Raw genomic sequence first — 18,980 nt, 5'->3', positions numbered from 1 at the left:
GCAGACAAAGGGCTGATGCAAGCTCTGCCCCAGGTGCGCAGCCCCGCAGCCGGGAACGCGGGGCTGGGGCGCTCAACAGGCTCCGGGCAGCGGCACATGGCAGGAGTCGCGCTGTCCTCCAGCCCGGTGCCGGGAAGGGGCTCGCTGGGGCCGCCAGGGCGGTTCGACCCTCGCCCGCCGCCCCGAGGGCCGGCAGCTCCGCCGCCTCCTTTGTGTGCGCGGGGGGAGCGGCGGCGGTGCCCCCGCCGGGCTGTCAGCGCTGCCCGCCAGGAGGCGGGGAAGGGAAGGGAGGAGGAGAAGGGAAGGCGCGGGCAGGGCGGCTCTCCCGTCCCCGCCGCAAGGTAAACCCAGCTTCCCCGGCGGAGTGAGGCGCCGGGAGCGCCGCGGCCCCTTCCGCGACCCGCCGAACGGCTTTGCCCAGCCCCGCGGCGCGGCGAGCAGCTCTGCGGTGCCGGAGCCCCGCTCCCCGTAGGCGCAGGAGGAAACCGAGCGCGGGCTGCGGCGGCGGCTGGGAGCTGCGCGGCTCCGGCACTTGGCCATGGGCTGGCAGCAGCCGGACGGCAGCGGGAGCCGATGCGGGGCTCGCAGCTAAAGGGGTGAGGAAGAGGGACCATGGCAGCATCCAGCAACTCCAGTTTGTCCGGCTCGTCGGTTTCCTCCGGTAAGTTTCTCCCGGAATTTCTCCCTTCCCTCCATTTTTAGCGGAGAGCTACCTGTCCGCGGCGCCTCGCCGTCCCGCCTGCCCGACGCGGTGCCCCTTAAGCCCTACCCCCGGGCTCGGTGCCCCTCTCGAGGGGGTCGGGCTCGCCTCCTCCCCGCACTGCCTTTGTGCGGGGCGGAAGAGCCTCTCGCAGAGCTCCTGCAGCGGGAGCAGCCTCCCCCGGGCGGGCACGGGGCGAGCCCCGCGGCTCCCGCCGGCACCGCGTTAGCGGCCGCTGCTCCCAGTGCCACCCGTGCTCTCCTGCGCCCAGGGCTGCGGAGCTGCGGGAAAAGAGAAAAGTTGCGTTCGTGAGCGAGGCAGCCCGAAACTGAAAGCGGTGATAAAATAGTACTGTTGTCTGCTGCTTCTCTCGTTGGGTTATTTTAATACTTCAGTGATAATAGACCAACGAAATTGGCAGTGTGGTATCCTGGCGCGTACCGGGCTGAGGAAGTAAATAGAAGGATGAACAACTTTGGGGTTCAAAGGACTTGTGACTCAGTGTTTTATTGGAGGTGCCAGACTGAGAATTTGTAAGAGCTCTTTTTAAGAGCAGCAATATGTGCTGTGAAAAGCCGACGAGCTCCTTTGACTATCAATACAACCACAGGAAAAAAAAAAAACAAAACGTATATATGTAACAGGCAGTGAACGACTATTTCTTTTGAAGATGGTATATGGCTTACACAACTTACTGCATGTGTCACTGTTCCAGGATGTGCCTCTTACTGCCAGATCCAAAGAAAGAACTGGCTGCTTAAAACTAGTATTTATTCCAACCCTTTTAATAGAAAACATAAACACTGCAAGCCCGGATTGCCTTAACTAGAAAGCAAGCACCTAAAAGAAGTAGCATGAGAAATTGTGTAGTGTTCATGTTCATGATGCAAGAGTCGCAGGACCGGAATGAAAACAAGAAAGAGTCAATCCAACGCAACAAGCTACCAGTTAAGAATCATGTTCCCATGCACTTCCTTGCTCCATGAATGTAGGTCTTCCCTACGTTCCATTCCAGCCCATGAGAATAGTGCTCAGTGCACACTCCTGAGTCATTAAGGTTGGACCACTAAGATCATCTGGTCCAACCATTGACCCATCACCACCATGAATCTCTTTAGCTGTAGTCTCTGGGATCCATCTCCCATGCTGAACCCATGCAATTCAAATGCCCAAACTGCAGAGAGCAGTGGGAATTCGGGCACATCCTTGGTTTTGCATTTGATATGGAAGACTCCAGGTGTACTCTCCTTCAGTTAAGTGACTCCTGTTCCAAACTTAACATCCAGCCTAGGAGCTGAGCTCTGGGCTTTAGGTGCACGCTGTTGAAAGTTAGGTTGGTGCTTGCCAGCACTGTACTTTGTATTGAGCTCTCTGCTGCAGCCTTCAGCATTTTGTGGTCAAGCTTTTCTGTATTTTTTGCAAGGTCTTGGTCCGCACTTGTGGCTGTTAGATGCCACAGTGATAAAACTAATAAATATTGTCAAGTGCTTCATAAAGCAACAGAGTCCCTCTCACTTTCATACTTTACAACCTTGAAGTGCTTTTTGTTTTCTGCAGTGTGTTTTTTTTTTTCTATGCACATACTAATCAGAAGTTGAATTTGCTGCAGCATGCTGAAGTTTCCAATATTAGCAAATGCACCATATCTGAATGTGTGCAGCTGTATTTGTGCTGTCTGCGGTTTCAGTTCTCAGAACTCAGCAAGTCTTAGAGCATACTTTTTTACATAATCTAACCAAACAGTCTTGCTTTTAAATTTAATTTGCTAGAATTTATGTGTATGTTTAATTTAGCAGTATGAAGACTTCAAAATGACATAATTATTTCTACTCAGCAGGAAAGGGAAGATTATAGTATCATGCAGCATTTTACTAACAGAAGTAAAGTTCATGGCTGATAGCAGAACAGCAAGCTATAGGAGTCCATTCCACCACTGACTTGTCAAGCTGCGTGTTGTGCTGCTGGATCATTTGTCCATCTCTAGAAGCAGTTGTCCATCTTGCTCAGAACTTCTGAAGCCAAATTTAAGCATTGTTCATGTAATACCTCCAGGTTTTGCAGTATTCTATGGACAGCTTAGAGTCACCATCCCTGGAAATGTTCAGGAGTAGATGTGGCACTGAGGGACATGCTTAGCAGGCAGGGTGGCGATGGGTTGCTGGTTGGACTCGATGATCTTAGTGGTCTGTTCCTTGATGATTTTATGTTTCCATGAAGTATCCTATTTGTAAATGAATTTTTAGCTCCAGGAAAATGTGTTTTTTGCTGCTGCTGTTGTTTGTTTATTGAAGATGCATTCGTTTACAAGCATTCTGAGAAGAAACAGAACTGTTCTTGAGGGTATATAATTCAAATTTGAAACCACTGTCAGGGTCTACTCTGTTTTTGAGGTAACAGCAGATGTCCAGAGAGAAGTGTCTGTAACGCCCAAATATGTGGTTAGTTTTGAGCACTATGATGTTATACTTAAGGAGTTTTCCGTAATTTCTTTTGGGCATTGGTGGTGGTAGTAGCTGGGGGAAGTGCACAGATACGCGTTGAGTTGGTTGACAGCCAGATTCCAGTCATCTAAATGCAGTGTGGTGTTGAGTGTTTTCAGGTTCTCTCTGCTCAGATCAGAATTTTGGTTGGCCTGTATGATGTGTATGGAAAGGTGAGGGTTAGCCAGAATCTGACTTCTAAGGAGTAAAAGGATTTATTGACTGAGTGATAATAGGAGAAATCAGTGTTTGAATGGCAGATGGAAGAAGTCACCCCCTTTAAATAAGTGAATGAAAATTCCTGTCTATTACCTGCCTTTCTTAAAATACAGACAGTCCTCCTTCTTTAGTCATATATTCATTGTAGTGGTGAGCACAGCTGTATTGTAGGAACAAAGTAGTCGCACTAAGGCCAGGGAGGGGAAAAGAAGTCAGTTCATTAAAGATACTTCTGAAGCCTGAGGATTTGTTCCTGCAAGTGACCATTTGCCTTGTAGCAATTCTGTTTTGATTCTTGCCTGTTCATGTCAGTGAGGATGTTAAACAAGTCCAATACTAAACAATTCAAAAATATTTAATGTGAGAAAGCTGTCCAAGGATTTCAGGGTGTAGGTATTTTGCCAACCCTCTTACAGTCTGTAAGGGTGCAAGTGGGAATTATAGCCTTCACTTCAACTTGTGCCCGTGCATGACCAGAACTTAGTTCTGTCCTGGAGCAGTTTGCACAGTGGCACGGCGGGGTGACTCATTGTATCAGCACAGATAGGGAGCTGACACATATGGAGAGCTATGAGGTATAAACTAATGCTAGTGCAAGGGTTAGTTCTTAACAGTCTGTTGCTCCTTTGCTTTCACAGCTCAAAGACCTGTCCTTTCTTGAGTTGGGTGTCTCTAGTGCTGGTTCCAACAGCTACTGTGAGGATGCTAACCACAGGTTCGGCAGTGCCAGGTTCTTGTCATGGGCCCCATGTGACCTGAGTCTGACAGATTTTGTTCGCTAACGCATTTAAGGGCAGCAAAATCTACAGGAGTGAGCAGGGAGACATTTATGCTGCATTTCTACACATACTGCTTTTGGAGGCAGAACATAAGCTACTCGTTGAGTGTAAACAGTTGTTTCAATGTGGCTGAGAGATAAAAGGCTGTACTGTGCAGAGGGAGGAAGGTGGATCTGCTAAGCAGTTAAAATTTCTTCTTTGGATCTTGAGTAAATCTGCAGAGCAAATGAAGTGCTGAAATTATAATTACTCCCTCTGGGAATTCCATTTAACTTTCCCATAATCTCTTCTATAGTGAATACCCAGGCGATCTGTTAGCTTTATGCCTTGCAAGCTCCTAAATTTTGTTCTTCTTCCCAGATGAAGTGCTGATTCAGCCACAAGTGGCATCTTTTCTTGTTTTCTATTCTCTAGTTGACTGTATGCATTTCTGTGCTTTCCTTCACACTGCTTTTTCCTTAAGATAAACCTATTACCTTCTGCTTCCTGTCTTAGTATAGACACTTATTCATTCTGAACTTTTACATTTTTAATTTTTTTTTTTATTTTGGAAATTTTTCATCTTTTCTTGTCAAACCATTTACTTCTCCCACATCATCATCAGCTGACCCCAGCTTCCTCTACCCAGCAACCAAATACTGATTGTTTGTGACTGATGAACTTCAAGCTCCGCTTTCTGGAATTTAAATTCAGTCTTGGTTGAAGACAACTTTGCAACTGTGTCTGCTCTGCTTTTCTGAGGAGCAAAAAAAAACAAAACAAAAAAACCAGCGTGCTTCCCAACCAGGCTTCATGCAGCTGTGTTTGTGGGCATCAGAAGTCTTAGTCTCTGCACAGTTGTGCCACATAAAGCTAACACAAAGTGGCTCGTCCATGGAGGTTGGTAAAGGCCACTAAGATCATCTAGTGCAGCAGTCAACCCATGACTGCCATGCCTGCTAAGCCATGTCCCCAGATGCCACATCTACACACTTCTTGAATCCCAACTGCCTTAAAGACTTTGAGCCCTCCTGTAAAAGAGCTCTGCTTGAAAAGCTGTCTGCTTCCTGGTAATGGGCAGGAGGCTGAGATAATTTGGGTGTCTATCAGGTTGGGGGGGGTGCTGGCATCCGCACTGAAGGTAAGAGTAAAGTGTGCTGAAGGGCAGAATGCCATCAGCCTTTCTCTGCTAGCAGGACTCAGATTGTGCCAAAACCTTTGCCTTTATAATGCAAATGTAAAAAGATGTGCTCACAGTTTCTCCAAGCTCCAAAGATAAATCTGTGGGCATTAGAGAAGCTGTGAAGGCTGAAGGGATCACTGTGCACTTTTCCATTCCCATCTGAGCCAAAGCTTCTTCACGTGCTGTGTGCACCTCTATCATTAGGCTAAATGGTGGAGCTGAAACACATCGAACACACACTGGCAAGTTTTCTGCTGCAGGCCTGAGATGGGTTTACATATCTCGTCTGGGGATTTTTATTTTTTGTCTGTGTCTTATGATTAGCTGCTCTAATAAGATACTGCTTCTCCCTACAAGCCTTCTGTTTTTGTAAACTCAGAGGTAGAAGATGACTGTTATAAATTCTTCTTCTAAAATCAGCTGTCTTTGGTGGTGTTTTTTTGTTTTGTTTTTAATTGAAAAGAGAAAGCAATAGTTTTCTGTCCTGAAGCTCATGGAAAAAGAGACATTATATACCAGTCATCCTAAATTAATAATGAAGTTTATGGTTTGAAAACTCATTCTTGCTATAACTTGAAAAGCAACAAATTGCTTTCTCATAAATGAACAGGGATATGTTGTTTAAAGGCAGCATAGTTCTCAGCTATGTATTTTCACACATACTGTGCATTTTGATGATAAAAAAAATGGCTCAGTGAAGGAAGAAGAAAAATCTTTGATGGTTCCAGTAACTTAACAAGGTCAAAATAAAATATTAAAGGCTCGTGACTCTCTGGGGGTCATGAAGGTGCTATGATGTGAAATAGGCAGATATATTGTAAAAATGAAAGTCAACATAAGCTGATTTTAATTAAGATGCTTGCAAGTGAGAAGAAATGAAATTACTATTGTACACAGATTCAGAGAGATTCTAATTGGGAAAAAGATTAGTAAATGAAAACAGATGTTTATTCTCAATGATCTAATAGAAAAAGCATAGTAAAAATGGCACATGAAAGCCATTTCAATCATGCTGCCATTGTGCCTATAAGGTGCTACTTTTGATTTTCTAAAGGGCAATAAGAGGATGGTTGTTTTTTTCTTTTTCCTGTTCCTTATATGGAGCTTCCTCAAGCCAGGGTGTTCTTGCTCTAAATTAAAGCTGAAGTCTTTTGTATTTGGTGATTATAAAGAACTCTTCATTCTTATTAAAAATGATGAAATTTCAAAAGGGAAAAATGGCAGAGTACCCCATCCTCATGTAATGACTGATCCAACAGTTAGCTACTGAATGCATAGGCTGTGATTGCTAAGAATAAAACACACTGGAAACAGGTCTCTCCACTTCACCATTTAGCTTATATCTACACGCAATGAAGCAGAATTCTTATTTTTCTTACAGTTCTGCTCATCTCAGAGGCATATGTGCAAGATCAAGGGAACAGTCTTCCATGCTGTCATTATGATGACCTTTTTGGATACCCGTTCAATTGACTATTTCTTGCCTTCTGTTTGATGGTTTTAAGAAGGCTTAAATATGCCAAATGCTGAGCAACGATAGGAAGGAAAATTTGACATTGCGCACAGTCCTCCTCTATGTCTGTGCCCTTCGTGTTTTACAAAGCAATTTTCAGATTATAATCATTTGTCTGTTATGGTGCATAGGTGGGCTTTTTAACCTACTGTTTTAGATAAAGAAATATGGTTTTTTTGTGTCACTTTTTATATACAATGGAGGCATACCTTTGGCTAAAGAGCAGCAATGGCAGCGTTTGCCTCACTGAGTGCTGGCTCAGGGTGTTCTCATGCTGAGGACCAGTCTGTTGTCACTTGCTCTTCTCTCCCACAAAAGGAAGAGATACTTGGGAGATTAAATATTTGGAGAAGCGTGTGTTAAGGAATGGCACATTAATATTGCATGAAGGAGCTTTCATTGCAGGGAAATGTACCAGGATTTATACAAGAGGAAATAAATCAGTATTCCTGTGTATCACATTCTTCACAGGTGTAGTCACAGTTTGTCTAAGAATTATGCACAGTAGCTAGTGTAAATGTATACTTTTAGCAGCTATGCCTAATAACCCATTCTTGCTGTCTTTTTCTGACCTTTGATTATGAGAATGTAAATTTGAATTTTATATTTGAAGGCAGCTATTACAAACTATGAATCATGCACGATTCAGCAATAGTAGTTTCATCATCGCCCTGTTTTACTCAGCAATAGTCCAAATCCCAGGGCTGGGGATGGGCATAGTCCTGGTACAAGGAAACAGACGCTGCAATAATGCCCTTGTAACATTGATGGGCTTTGAAGCTTGCCAGTGAATGTTGAAACTTGGCGGCGTGGTCTCATGCATTTGTTGAGGTAGGAACAGTTAAAGGGCTTTTAAAATGAAGAAGATTGCATGAGTGTCCCGTGCTTTTCTTCCGTAGTTATTGATCAAGGTCATCATAAAACAATTAGTTTGGTAAATAAGACATCTGTTCTGAGGATATCTTTATCAGGCAGTTTGATTCTCCCAAGGCGAGGTGTCTTGATCAGAGTATTGTTTCTGACAGCCTGGAAGGTACTAGTTGGGCCTTTTCATGCCATCAGTGAATCACACGTCGCCTGTTGTGACCCAGTGCCAAGTCACATTTCTGAATTTTTTTCTTACATGCTTGTTGTGGTGCTGTTCCTCTCCTTCCTTCTTATCTTCCTGATTTCCTGATGACTGTTTAAACGTTGCTCTTGGTTTAAAAAAAAAAAAAAAAAAACGCTATGAAGTGTGTTTGTGATGTCATGCTTTTTTTATTTCATCGAAGAAGAAAATTGAATGCTAGAGTTGGAGAACTTAGTTTGTAAATGAAATTCAGCTTGCTGAGCAGATGTTTAATTGTAAAAATTTGTCTTATCATGACAGATCAATTGCTTAAATGTTTGGTTTCATTTTGTGGCAAGAAAGAAAAATGAAAAGCACACCATGTATGTGCGTACTGGGAAGGGCCATCACAAAGGCAGGCAGAAGTTCTTACAGCATCATGGTTCTGTGCCAACAGTGTGCTGGAGGGCTTATGCATGATCAAAAGCAAAATACGTCCAACAGCTCTTTAAGTTTTGGAATCTTTGCCATAATGTTTTTCTACTGTATAAAGCAGTTACTGAATCCACTTTAATTCCCCAATAAGCTAGAGCAGCGTGCTCCAAAGCAACGAGAAGATGAGGGGATCCTGAGCAGCTCAGGCAAACCTTCCGTTTTCAGCTTTTCCAAGGAATCAGGTTGATGTTAAAGGCTCAAGTGCTGCCTTACTGCATGAGATGTATTTAACCCTGCCTCTTGTGGTGGCTGGTCCTGCTTCACTTTGGGAAAAGATGCACAGGGTGGATCCTGAGGATTACTGAATGTAATCTCAGGTAGAGTGTGGGACAGGTAGTTTATACATATGGTGTGTGAGCATGTGTAGGTGAGTAGTAAACGCCTCAGCTATTAGCTAGGAGTTCAGGAATAGGTACTGCTTAGTTTAAAGGCATATACAAACCATGAAACTCTCTGACATGCAAAAATTAGAGATGCTGGTGGCTGATCTGGGCCTTTAGGATGTTTAGATGGATTCACAGGCGATCCATCCAGTGCTGTTAAACACAATAGTATCACCTCTGTCTACTGTTGCTGAGCTGAATGTAGGCCAGGAAACTGCCCTGGTGAGGTATATCACTATATAGCTACTGTATTCTTTTTCTTTAGGTATCCATTGATAGTCACTGTGGGAGATAATTTTCCCACCTGACGTGCTGTTGCTGTTTTTACCTATAGAGCAATTAGAGTTCCTGCTGAGTCAGTGTGCTGTGACTTCTAGGTCATCTTGCCATAGCCGAGAGCTCCTAAGAGATAGCAGAAGTTTGGAGGTTGAGACATGGTATTTTGACATCTCATGTTTTGAGTTTAAAACAAATCCACACCTATGTTGCAAAGAAATCTGATGGGAAAATCTTATTAACAATGTGCTGTTTAGAACAGCATATAGTTAATGGCACAAGGAACATTCATCTCTTTCTGCCTTGGCAGCTCACAGTATATCAGGGAAAAAGTAACTTTTTTTCTGCAGCCCTTCCAGTATTCTTAATGTAGTGCACAAGAAACTGTCAAACAATCAGATTTATTTAAAACTCTCCTTTGGAGTGAAAGGCTTTTTACTTCCTCTCCTTTGCTTTATGAGCATACAACCCAACAGGATTTATGATTCAGCTTTCATTATTTTTGATTCATGTGTTAAGGCTAATAATAAATGAACTTTTAAGAGCTAGAGCAGAGTTTTTCGTATAAAACTCCAAGATTTAGGGCTGTACAAAAAAAAAAAAAAAATCTGAATGTTGCAATAAAAAGTTGTGTAAAATCCAGGATTCTTTTTTAATGTAGTACATAGAAGTGTCATAAGGCTGAATTAATTGTTTGTAAAAGATTTTGTTTTCCAAATGAAAATCCCTTTATCAGTGCAAGGTATTCTGTCCTGACCCTTCAAGCTGCTTGGTACCTTCTGTTCCCACTGCACTGTGGTAGTAAATCAGCAGCTTGCAGAACTGGGTGGTTGCTTCTCTGAGTATTTTGATGTCGTTTCCATTAAAGCAGCATCTGCTGTTATGATGGGGCAAATTATGATAGACTTCTTAGAAAATTTCCCCTCCTCCAAGTGCTGGTGTGTAATGTATTTAATATTTGGTGCATTTGCATCGTATATGTAGAACATGTCATTTCACTGATGATGAATTTCTAAGGATTAGGTACAAGATTTAAATCATACATAATTTGTATAAGTACCTGTTTCATGAGAGAGCATGCTCTCCATAACTCCTGATCTCCTGCCAGGCAACCAAGATGATGGACAGCTTTTGGCATCATGCTGTGATAGCTCTATATTTCTTTTATTTTGCAATCTGAAGCATGCAGTAAGGTTGTTCTGTGTTGATGAAACTGTTTACAGAGAGAGTATTGAACCTTTGATGTCTTAACAAAACGGGAAGACAAATTTCAATTCTAAGCTTCCTTAGACCATGCTAATTTGAGTCTGATATATTGGCGTGTGTTGAAAATTGTGCTTAAGTTTAGACAGTAACAATGAGTGATGACTTAAATAGGAGTGGCTGCCATGGATAAAACGTCAGTTCTCCTGAGTGAGCGCTTGGGTCTTGGAGACAAATTAAAGCTATGGACTCAGTGATGGACAGGGATGCTTTTTTCTACTCTTCCATTGTGACACTGCCAACAGCACTAAACACAGAAGTCCCTGAGAAATAAAACTGATGGATTAGAGATGTACTGAGGTAAGTACATGTCAGATTGGTTAGAATTTATGAAATTATGCAGACAAGAGAACAGGGTGTTTTTATTTAGGTTGTGTGGAGACAAGAATACTGATTTCTGGATTGTCTTTACAAAGTGGAGTGTTATGCCAGACCATGGCACTGAACAGAGATAGAAACTATAGGTTTTTAATATGGGAAGTCTTGGAATCTTGATATCAGATGAGTACATCTCAGCATGTGTGAGAGAGAAACATCAGGTGCACTGATGGCGTGTTACCAAGCGTTAGGTGATGTTGGGTTCAGGCCATCTGGGGAGCACACAAGCAGAGGGGGTCTAAGGCATATCCAAAAGCATCATGCTTTTTTTGTGGAAAAACTAGGTATTGTCCTTTTTTTCTGTTTTGGCTGAACCAACAGGTGATCCTTAAAGTAAGAAAGCGACCTACGCAACAGTAGGTGCATATGCAATACAACGTGCTTTCAAGAACAGGAGAGCTAAGATTTGTATTGAACTCTGAGAGCTGCATTTCCATCAATGCAGAACTTGGTGTGATAGCCACGGTGGCTTCCTGTGTTGCACTTTGAGTGATTTTTTTTTTTTTCCTGCGGTTCGAAAAAGCGTTACCAACACAAAAGGAAGAGGTTCTCTGTGCCTGCTGTTGGTAGTGCTACATCACATTGCCAAGCAATTGTTGTATTTCCTTTCGGAAGTGATGGATTACTTGATTCAATAAGCTCCAAGAAAAAACAAAATCTCTTCCCAAACCCATTAAATTGCCTTGTGCTATTGATTTTTAAAATAAACTTCAGAAAAAAATAAAGTGCAGCCACAAAAGGGTTAAGGGTATTGTTTTTAATGATTAATGTTACAGTAAGGCTTTGAGCAGTAGAAGCTTAAGAAATCTACACATACTGTGTGATTTCTGCTGAAGCTACAAAATTCGACAGATGTGTAGTGTTTATATATGGACTTATTTGCACATTAAAATTATTTCAACATAAGTTCTTAAGAGTTATAATGAAATAAAGTGTTCATAAATGGAAATGTTCTGGAATAGCTATTGCTGAGCTGTATTCTGTTAAGCTATGGTATGTAGAGCATGGACTTGGAAGGAGCTGTGTGAAAGGTGTAGAAATACAGCATGAATTATACTCATTTGTCAAGTAACACACAGTGTCTTTTTTCTTTTTGCCTTTCTACTGGATTTGTTCTTGAAACCTGGTTGCTCCCTCTTTTCAGAGAGAAAATGCATTTCTGTCATCAGAAACTTAAAACTGAATCTGCCAGTTTCAAGGTTGTTATTCTTTTATTTAGTTTGGTGTTTTTTAGCACTGAAACTGATCACTTGGTAGTTAAATGAAGAAAACAAAGAAGAGGATAAAAAAAACATGAAGAAAATCTGAATCATGTCAGCAGAACTTTGCTGAACAGAATAAGCTGCAGCTAGTTAGAAGTATTCTTATCATGCATGTAAAAAGTACAGTCAGGACTGGAGGTCTACCTTGCTGAATGTTGTTAACCACCCATTTTAATTAGTGCTTTCTCATTTTTGCTAAGATATACCTATAATGAGCCCGTGTCCTTTCCATGCAAACAGGTTGGTGACTGTAGAAATGTAGAATAGATGACAGTTCGGAGCCAACATTTTATAACTTGAAGAATGCTATGAGAACAAGCATAGTGAGTATAAATTACAGCCAGAAGGGTGAAGAATTGGCACTGTTACTAATTACATGTATTGAGTATGCATGCGCGTGTGTGTGTGTGTAGGTTTAAGCAATCAGGGATATTTAGGAAAATATTAGGAATCTGTTCCCCACCCCCACTGTCTGTTTCTTTTTTCCTTCTGTGAGCTAAGAAGGAGACACATTGCCTTCAAAGAGCTGCTGCAGAGGGCTTTGACTCATGAAAGTCTTTTCTGTATTGTATTTGTTTAGCTTCCTTTGATCTCTTTTGGTTTGATGAGTACGTGTCATCACTGGCATTGCAATTGCTTCCTCTTGTGCAGTTATGACAGTAATACATATATTCACTGAAGGGTGTAATTTAAAATTTGTATTATTCACAGTTATTGGCAAGTGCTGTAGCCTAAGTGGTGAAAATGAGGGGAAATCTGGTTCAGTCTGAGTTATTTTTAAATAATTGATCAGTCTTATCAATATGCATAATAAGCTTATCAAAATAGAATTCTCAAAAATTAAGGATGAAAAAAACCCAATATAAAATGATTGTAAGTGTAATTGAGTAGTGTAATTTACTTTCCCTTTACAGGAAAAGGCTTTCAGCTTCACCTCTTAAGAAGCTTTAGAAAACTGCACACTGACTACTGGCAGCACTGTATTGATTGAAAGCTTACAGAGTGCCTAGGAAACACGAGTGTACACGAATTTGTCTGAAAGTGGTGTGTTTTACAGAAAGCTTGTCACTCTCTATGGTGTATAAGATGCATATTAACTTTACAAGTACTGGATACTAGTCTTATGTAATCATTACGAGTTTGTAATCAGCAAGATTTAAAAAAAAAACACACAACAGAACTTTTTTGCATAATTCTGTATATTCTTAACAAAGCACCTGTTTCATAATGGGGGAAAAACATGGGCAGAACAGTGAAACCACTCAGCTACTGCCAGGGACTAGAATTAAAATCAACATGGAGTGAAAAACAATAAAAAAGGATTTTCCAATAAATGTTCACAATTCATTAGACAGTACCACCTCCTTGGAGCTTATGACAGGTTTTTGCCCATATCGAGGACTGTCATGGAGTTATCTAGATCTATCTGTCTGTAACAGGGGGACAGCAGTCCCACAGGTCCACCAGCCCCAAAAGGGGAGGGGGTATCAATGGTTTACAGGCTGGTTCAGCCCAGTTTTGTGATAAATAGGGCAAGGGACCCACAGACCCATGCCCCAAGAAAGGGGAAGGGTGGAAGGCTAGGGAGATGGGCCTAAAAGCAGAACAGTGGCAACAATCTGTGAAGGAAGGTTAATTAACTAAATAAGATATCGGAATGCAAGATAGCACAATACAATATATAATTGGAACTGAGGCTAATAAATCAAGTAGAGTGAGATAGAGAGTGTCCAAAACCAAAGGTCTTACTCTAAAATTGAAGGCAAAACAGCTGGGGAGAGCATTCACACACTGCCAGACAGCAAGGAAAGAGACAGTCCCACAACTTGCCAGGAGCTTTATCTTCCCCTCTAAAGACAAAGTCCTCTGGGGTAGTTCTTCTCTTCTGAGTGCCAGGTATTTGGAAAACAGACAGTCCATGGAAGTAGGGTATTAACTCTTTAACTATCAGTGCTTTACATGATGTTATGATGTGGCATACCGATAATAAAAATCATAAAAACATGACAGGGACATATTTCAAAAATTCTTTTCCTTATTATGTTTCTTATTTTGCTTGGTAAAATACAGTGTCACAAATTCGTCTTTTCCATTGTGGTTCCCTTTATAAAAGCAGTTTAGGACATGCTTTGTCCCACTACAGTTTAATTATATTTCCTTTTGCTTTTCCCTCCTTTCTTGTATGTTCTTGTTCCTTCTACTTGTACATCTATGCCATTCTCAGGCTTGGAGTTAGGAAAGAATTGTGCTTAAAGCAGTGAAGTGGCTCCAACTTACATCAGTGATTGGAACAGTGTAATTCTGCATTTGTGTTCCAACAGTTCTTTAGTCTGTTATCAGCTTCCCCATGCCTGATGATCAGACTCCTCCCTAGGAAACATTTCAGAACAGATTTACTCATTGCTACATAATTCAAGAAGTTGATGCTGTTCGTTTCTGAAGCTGTTGAGTGCCATTTGGAATAGCAGCTGCTGAGGTAACAATTTTGATATGTCTCCTACCACTCTTGCAAGGAGAAACACCGTGGGTGGACAGAACCTTTCTAAAGTATCAATGATATGCACATCTGAAAGCATTTGCATATTTTATTTTAACAGATTTTTTTTTCCACCATGAATGTATTTATCTTGCTTGCAGATACTGAGGCTGATTATTTAACGTCAAGCAGAAATGACTTCAGAATTTTTTCTATGTGTAAACCTCCATAAGCCTGTGATTAAGGGCATTTTGTTTCTGATTTTCCACCAAGTTGTGACAAATGTGAAGAAATGTGATCTTATGAGTTAGCTCTGTAGTCAGCTCAGTTTACTGTACCCCGTGATTTATCAGAGGCTGCAGTCCATGTAATGGGAGATGCCAGCTCTCATTTGAAGGACCTGGAAGAGGGAACAAGAAGCTCCCTGCACCAGCTTTCTGAAGTACTGAGAAGGAAGAGTTTGTAGGGAGTTTTTACTTCAAACCAAATCAAATTTTAGGCTAAATTTCCAAGCTTTTACAAGAGCTGTTGACTTGCCTAATATATCATATTATCCATTTGTCTGTTAGTACTGTTCTTTTTAATTGTTTCTGTAAATTTGCCCAGAGCAGCCGTCAGGCTACTTGGAGTTTTTTGGCTTTCCTTTGCAGCCTTTTGTGAAACTGACACAATATTATCCCTCTTCCCACTTTCCTAAAATGTCCTCATTATTAAAGACAGTCAAGTGCCATTGCAACCCTGAATCTCTTAGAAAGTCTTTGGTTAGTATAACCTGATCTATATAAAATTGTTATTGTTCATGTGTTTGTTCTGTAAAGACCCACTGAAAGCTCAGTGTGAAGTGAACGGTCCAACGAGTCTCCCATAAGGAAGAGTTCTGTTGTGGGGGTTCTTTGGGCTCAGTGTTCTCTATATGCAGATCTCAAAATACTTATTTTCTTCTGTGATCTCCAAGGGATCCTTTTATGCCTTGACCATTTATTGGCTGGACTGGCAGGCTTGGCATTCCGTAAAGGGTTTGTTGTTAGTTCTTATGTCTTCTGCAAGTAATTTGTCAGCCTGTCTTTTGCTGTACTCTGCTGTGGTTTGAGTTTGCTTTGGCTGTATGTATTTTTTCATTTACCCTGCAACAGTCAACTTCCTTCATTCAGACATGACTTTAGCTTTCAGAGGGATATTTTTTTGCTTCCGATAACGCCTCATACCCTGCTGCTTAGCTTTGCCGTCTTCCTTTTCTGCTTTCTCAAATGATTTTGTTTAATAGGTAGCATGTATTTGCTCTGGGCCTCTAATGTCATATCTCTGTTTACCATGCAGCCTGTAAAGGTTTAACTCTCTTAGCTTCCCCATTTAGCTTCCTTTTAGCAAGATTTAATGTATCCTCCAGAGTGACTTATAAATCAGATTTCAAAGGCTTTATCAGCCCTGTCAAAATTTCCTAGTATGTGTATCAACACTACCTACAGTTACAAGCCCATTAAAAATGTCCGAACTGTAAAGACCTTGTGTGAACGTGTAAGCTCATGTGTCTGTTTATCATAGATAGAGAAGAGATAATAGTTTTCGACAGGAAGAATAATTTTAAATGCAGAATCTGGTTTCTATTTGTTTTTATCAGGTTGTAAAACAGCAGAAAGTGTTTCTTCGAGTGTAACTTTGCTTTCTTCAGCCCTCATGGCTGCTTGCAGCATATCACAGCTTCTTCTGTGTCTGGGGAGTTTGAAAAGTGGTGTTTCAGTTTTGAGTATTTGAGATCCAGAACTGGGATTGAGATAGATTAGTGTGACAGCCTGTATGATTACAAATCTCCTTTGGAGCCGAAGTAGGCAAACTTTATACTTGTAAGCATCCAAAGCGCCCCAAAATGTTTTTGTCTCAATTGGATTTGTGGTCAATCCATTGAGTGGCAAGCACACATTAATGAAGGGCCTTTATTAAGTATGGACCAATATGGTCTAAACAAGCTTATGACACTTAAATACTGTTTTGTTTTCAGGTTTTTTTTGTCTGCTTTTTTCTTTTCTTTTTTTTTAATGAAAACAATTTTAGAGTTTCAAAAAACGTCAGGGTAATTGGGTTTTACCATAACGTGTGGCTGGTCAAGGGAATGAAAAACTGAGCAGGATTAGTTATTTTTAAATATTGCAGTAGAAGAAGATAAAAGACATCAGATGAGATGAAACTGAGCACACACTGTTCTTTAAATCAAAATAATGAAGCTTGCTTGAAGTTAGTGGTTGAGTTGGCATACATATATATGTACTCAAAGGCTGTTCCTTTAGCAGTCCTTAATCCTGATCTGACCTGTTCCAGGCAAGGAATACACTCTGTTAACTTTTTTCTTTAGACTTCAAACGTGAGCTCCCTTTGTGCCAATACAGTATTTTTCATGCTGTTTTTCTGAACCTTGCTTTATGCATTTGAGATTTCCATTGTTGAACTTTACCTAAAAGCAAGTTTATTTTTAGACCTTGCAAGAGGAAGCAGCGGTCTGTGGAAGTGGTGAGGTCCAGAGGCAGGGCAGCCTGGCATGCCCTCACTGAGGGCTTCATTGAGAAGCACTTCGTACAGGTGTTACCCAAAGGCTTTCCAAAGAGCTGTTTCCCTGACCACCAGCTCACGTTCTAAGAGGAGAGTGGGTTTATGTCCAATTATGTTCCTCTCCTCTTCTTGCCCCTAGATGTGCGTCTCTTCTCATTCATGTCTTTATTTTTGGTGCTTGCGCCATGCCATGCCTTTCATGTGGGAAGAAATATTAACTGCATGCACATTTCCGTAGAATCATAGAATGGTTTGGGTTCGAAGGGACTTAAAAGATCACCCAGTTCCAACACCCAGCTGTGGGCAGGGCTGCCATCCCACCAAATCAGGCTGCCCTGGACCTCTGGGCATTTCTTTTTTAATGCTAGCGCATTCTGACTATGCAGGGAGCTTTATGAGAAAGGATAATACTCAGTATTACAAACAAAGCAAAATTTTGCTTGTAAGAGCCTATTACTAAGTGATGAGAAGCCACAGAATCCTAAAGTTGAGTGTCTGGGTACACTTCTTAACAGGTCACTGTCAGCATGAACATTATAATTTAATTGTCAGCCACATAATGGAACGCTTCTTCTAAAAGCAAATTATAACATAGTTTGTGCTTACAGTATTGGCACATCTTTCAAATGCTGTTTTATTAGGAGTGTGAGCTGAAATTCTACAAAGCTGTTTCGATTAAATGTGCTTATTAAACAGATAGTAATACCTAGTAACAGCAAAGGATTAAAATGAACAGAGAGTGGCAGGGGAGAAGTGTACTCAATGAGCATTTTAGAGACCTACTTTGCTGTCTTTTTTTTTTTTTTTTTCCTTGTGATACAGTCTTTTTTTTCTATCTTTTTTTCTTGTTCCTTTGAAATAGAGAAGTGGAGACGGCAGTGTTGTGTGACCCCTTATATTAACTTGGATGAGTTCCAAGAAAAGTTTTCTGCTGGGAAAAATAGTGCCAATTTTCAGGTTCAATATTTCATGCTACCTGGGCTATAAAGATACCGTGAGTTTCTGTGCAGCTGATGGTTTGTCTTAACAATTCAATACAGCAGTTACTAGCAACTGGTTAATTATTAATCCTTGGATTCAAAGCTTTCTACTGCTTTTGATTTCTGTTTCTTAATCTGAACCATCCTCTTGGGCCATTCAAGATAACACCTACGAAGGGTTAGTTTACCACAGGAATTTTAAAACTGCATCTTCCAGGTTTCAAAGAATTAATTAATTTCATACACGAAATATTTTACAACCAAAACTAATATAATTTTAAAAATGGAGAGGTTATCAGATTTATGGCATTTTAGGAAATGGATTCTTCTAGTTTAAGCATAGTCCATAAATATATTTTTTTAAGATCTCAATGACTTCTTTATAAGTGTAAATTTTCAAATTCACAATGGTCTCAGATAACATGATAGAATAAAAAAAAAAGGCCATAACATCTTTGTGTCCCTTGGTCCCATTCAGTCTTGGAAAACAACTCATACATCAAATAGCCATGGAGAGAATTTCAAAGATGACTCAGATGTTAATATAAAAATTTTGAACAATACAAAAACTGTTTAAAAAATGAACTTTTATGTAGGTCTTTCTAGCAGCAAGTAAATGCCCTTTGTGCTTAAATTTCTAGCTCCTCTTTGCTAAAACAGTACAAATGCTGTGGGGAGCAGTAAAATGAAATTGGCTTTGTTTTTCAGAATATTTGATCCATGTGAATGGTCAGTAACATAGAATAAGTGAGAAATCCAACCAGGAGCATAAAGAGATGCTCATTCTTACAATGGTCTCCATATGGACAGACATTTCTGCTTTTGCAGAACATCAGTGTTACCAGCAGGTCCCTACATGGACGGTGGATCAGCAGCATAGAGCTGATTGCATCATCAGAGTGAAGTGACAGCATGTCCCAACTGGTTGGCTAAATGCTGCGTGATACTCTTGATAATGAGGATAAAGGCCTGTAGTTATTTTGTTTCCATTAGCTGTGTCAGCTGTGTGCTTTGTGGAGCCATTC

At 40.9% G+C, this 18,980-nt stretch overlaps 1 protein-coding gene across 1 annotated transcript in view; it reads left to right on the top strand.

Annotated features, from left to right (window-relative positions):
• Positions 1-281: 281 nt before the first annotated feature.
• The window catches only part of CHN2 (chimerin 2), a 160,756-nt gene continuing 142,057 nt past the window's right edge, over positions 282-18,980 (top strand). The window contains exon 1 of the mRNA XM_031590162.2: positions 282-661. Within this exon, the coding sequence (XP_031446022.2) occupies positions 613-661 (49 nt within the window). The 5' untranslated portion in view covers positions 282-612. The remainder of the gene's footprint in view (positions 662-18,980) is intronic.

The sequence above is a fragment of the Phasianus colchicus genome, chromosome 6, assembly GCF_987193195.1.
Source record: "Phasianus colchicus chromosome 6, bPhaCol1.hap1.1, whole genome shotgun sequence".
Taxonomy (NCBI): domain Eukaryota; kingdom Metazoa; phylum Chordata; class Aves; order Galliformes; family Phasianidae; genus Phasianus; species Phasianus colchicus.
Note: the sequence above shows the minus strand (reverse complement) of the source record. Positions and strands in the feature narration are given on the sequence as shown.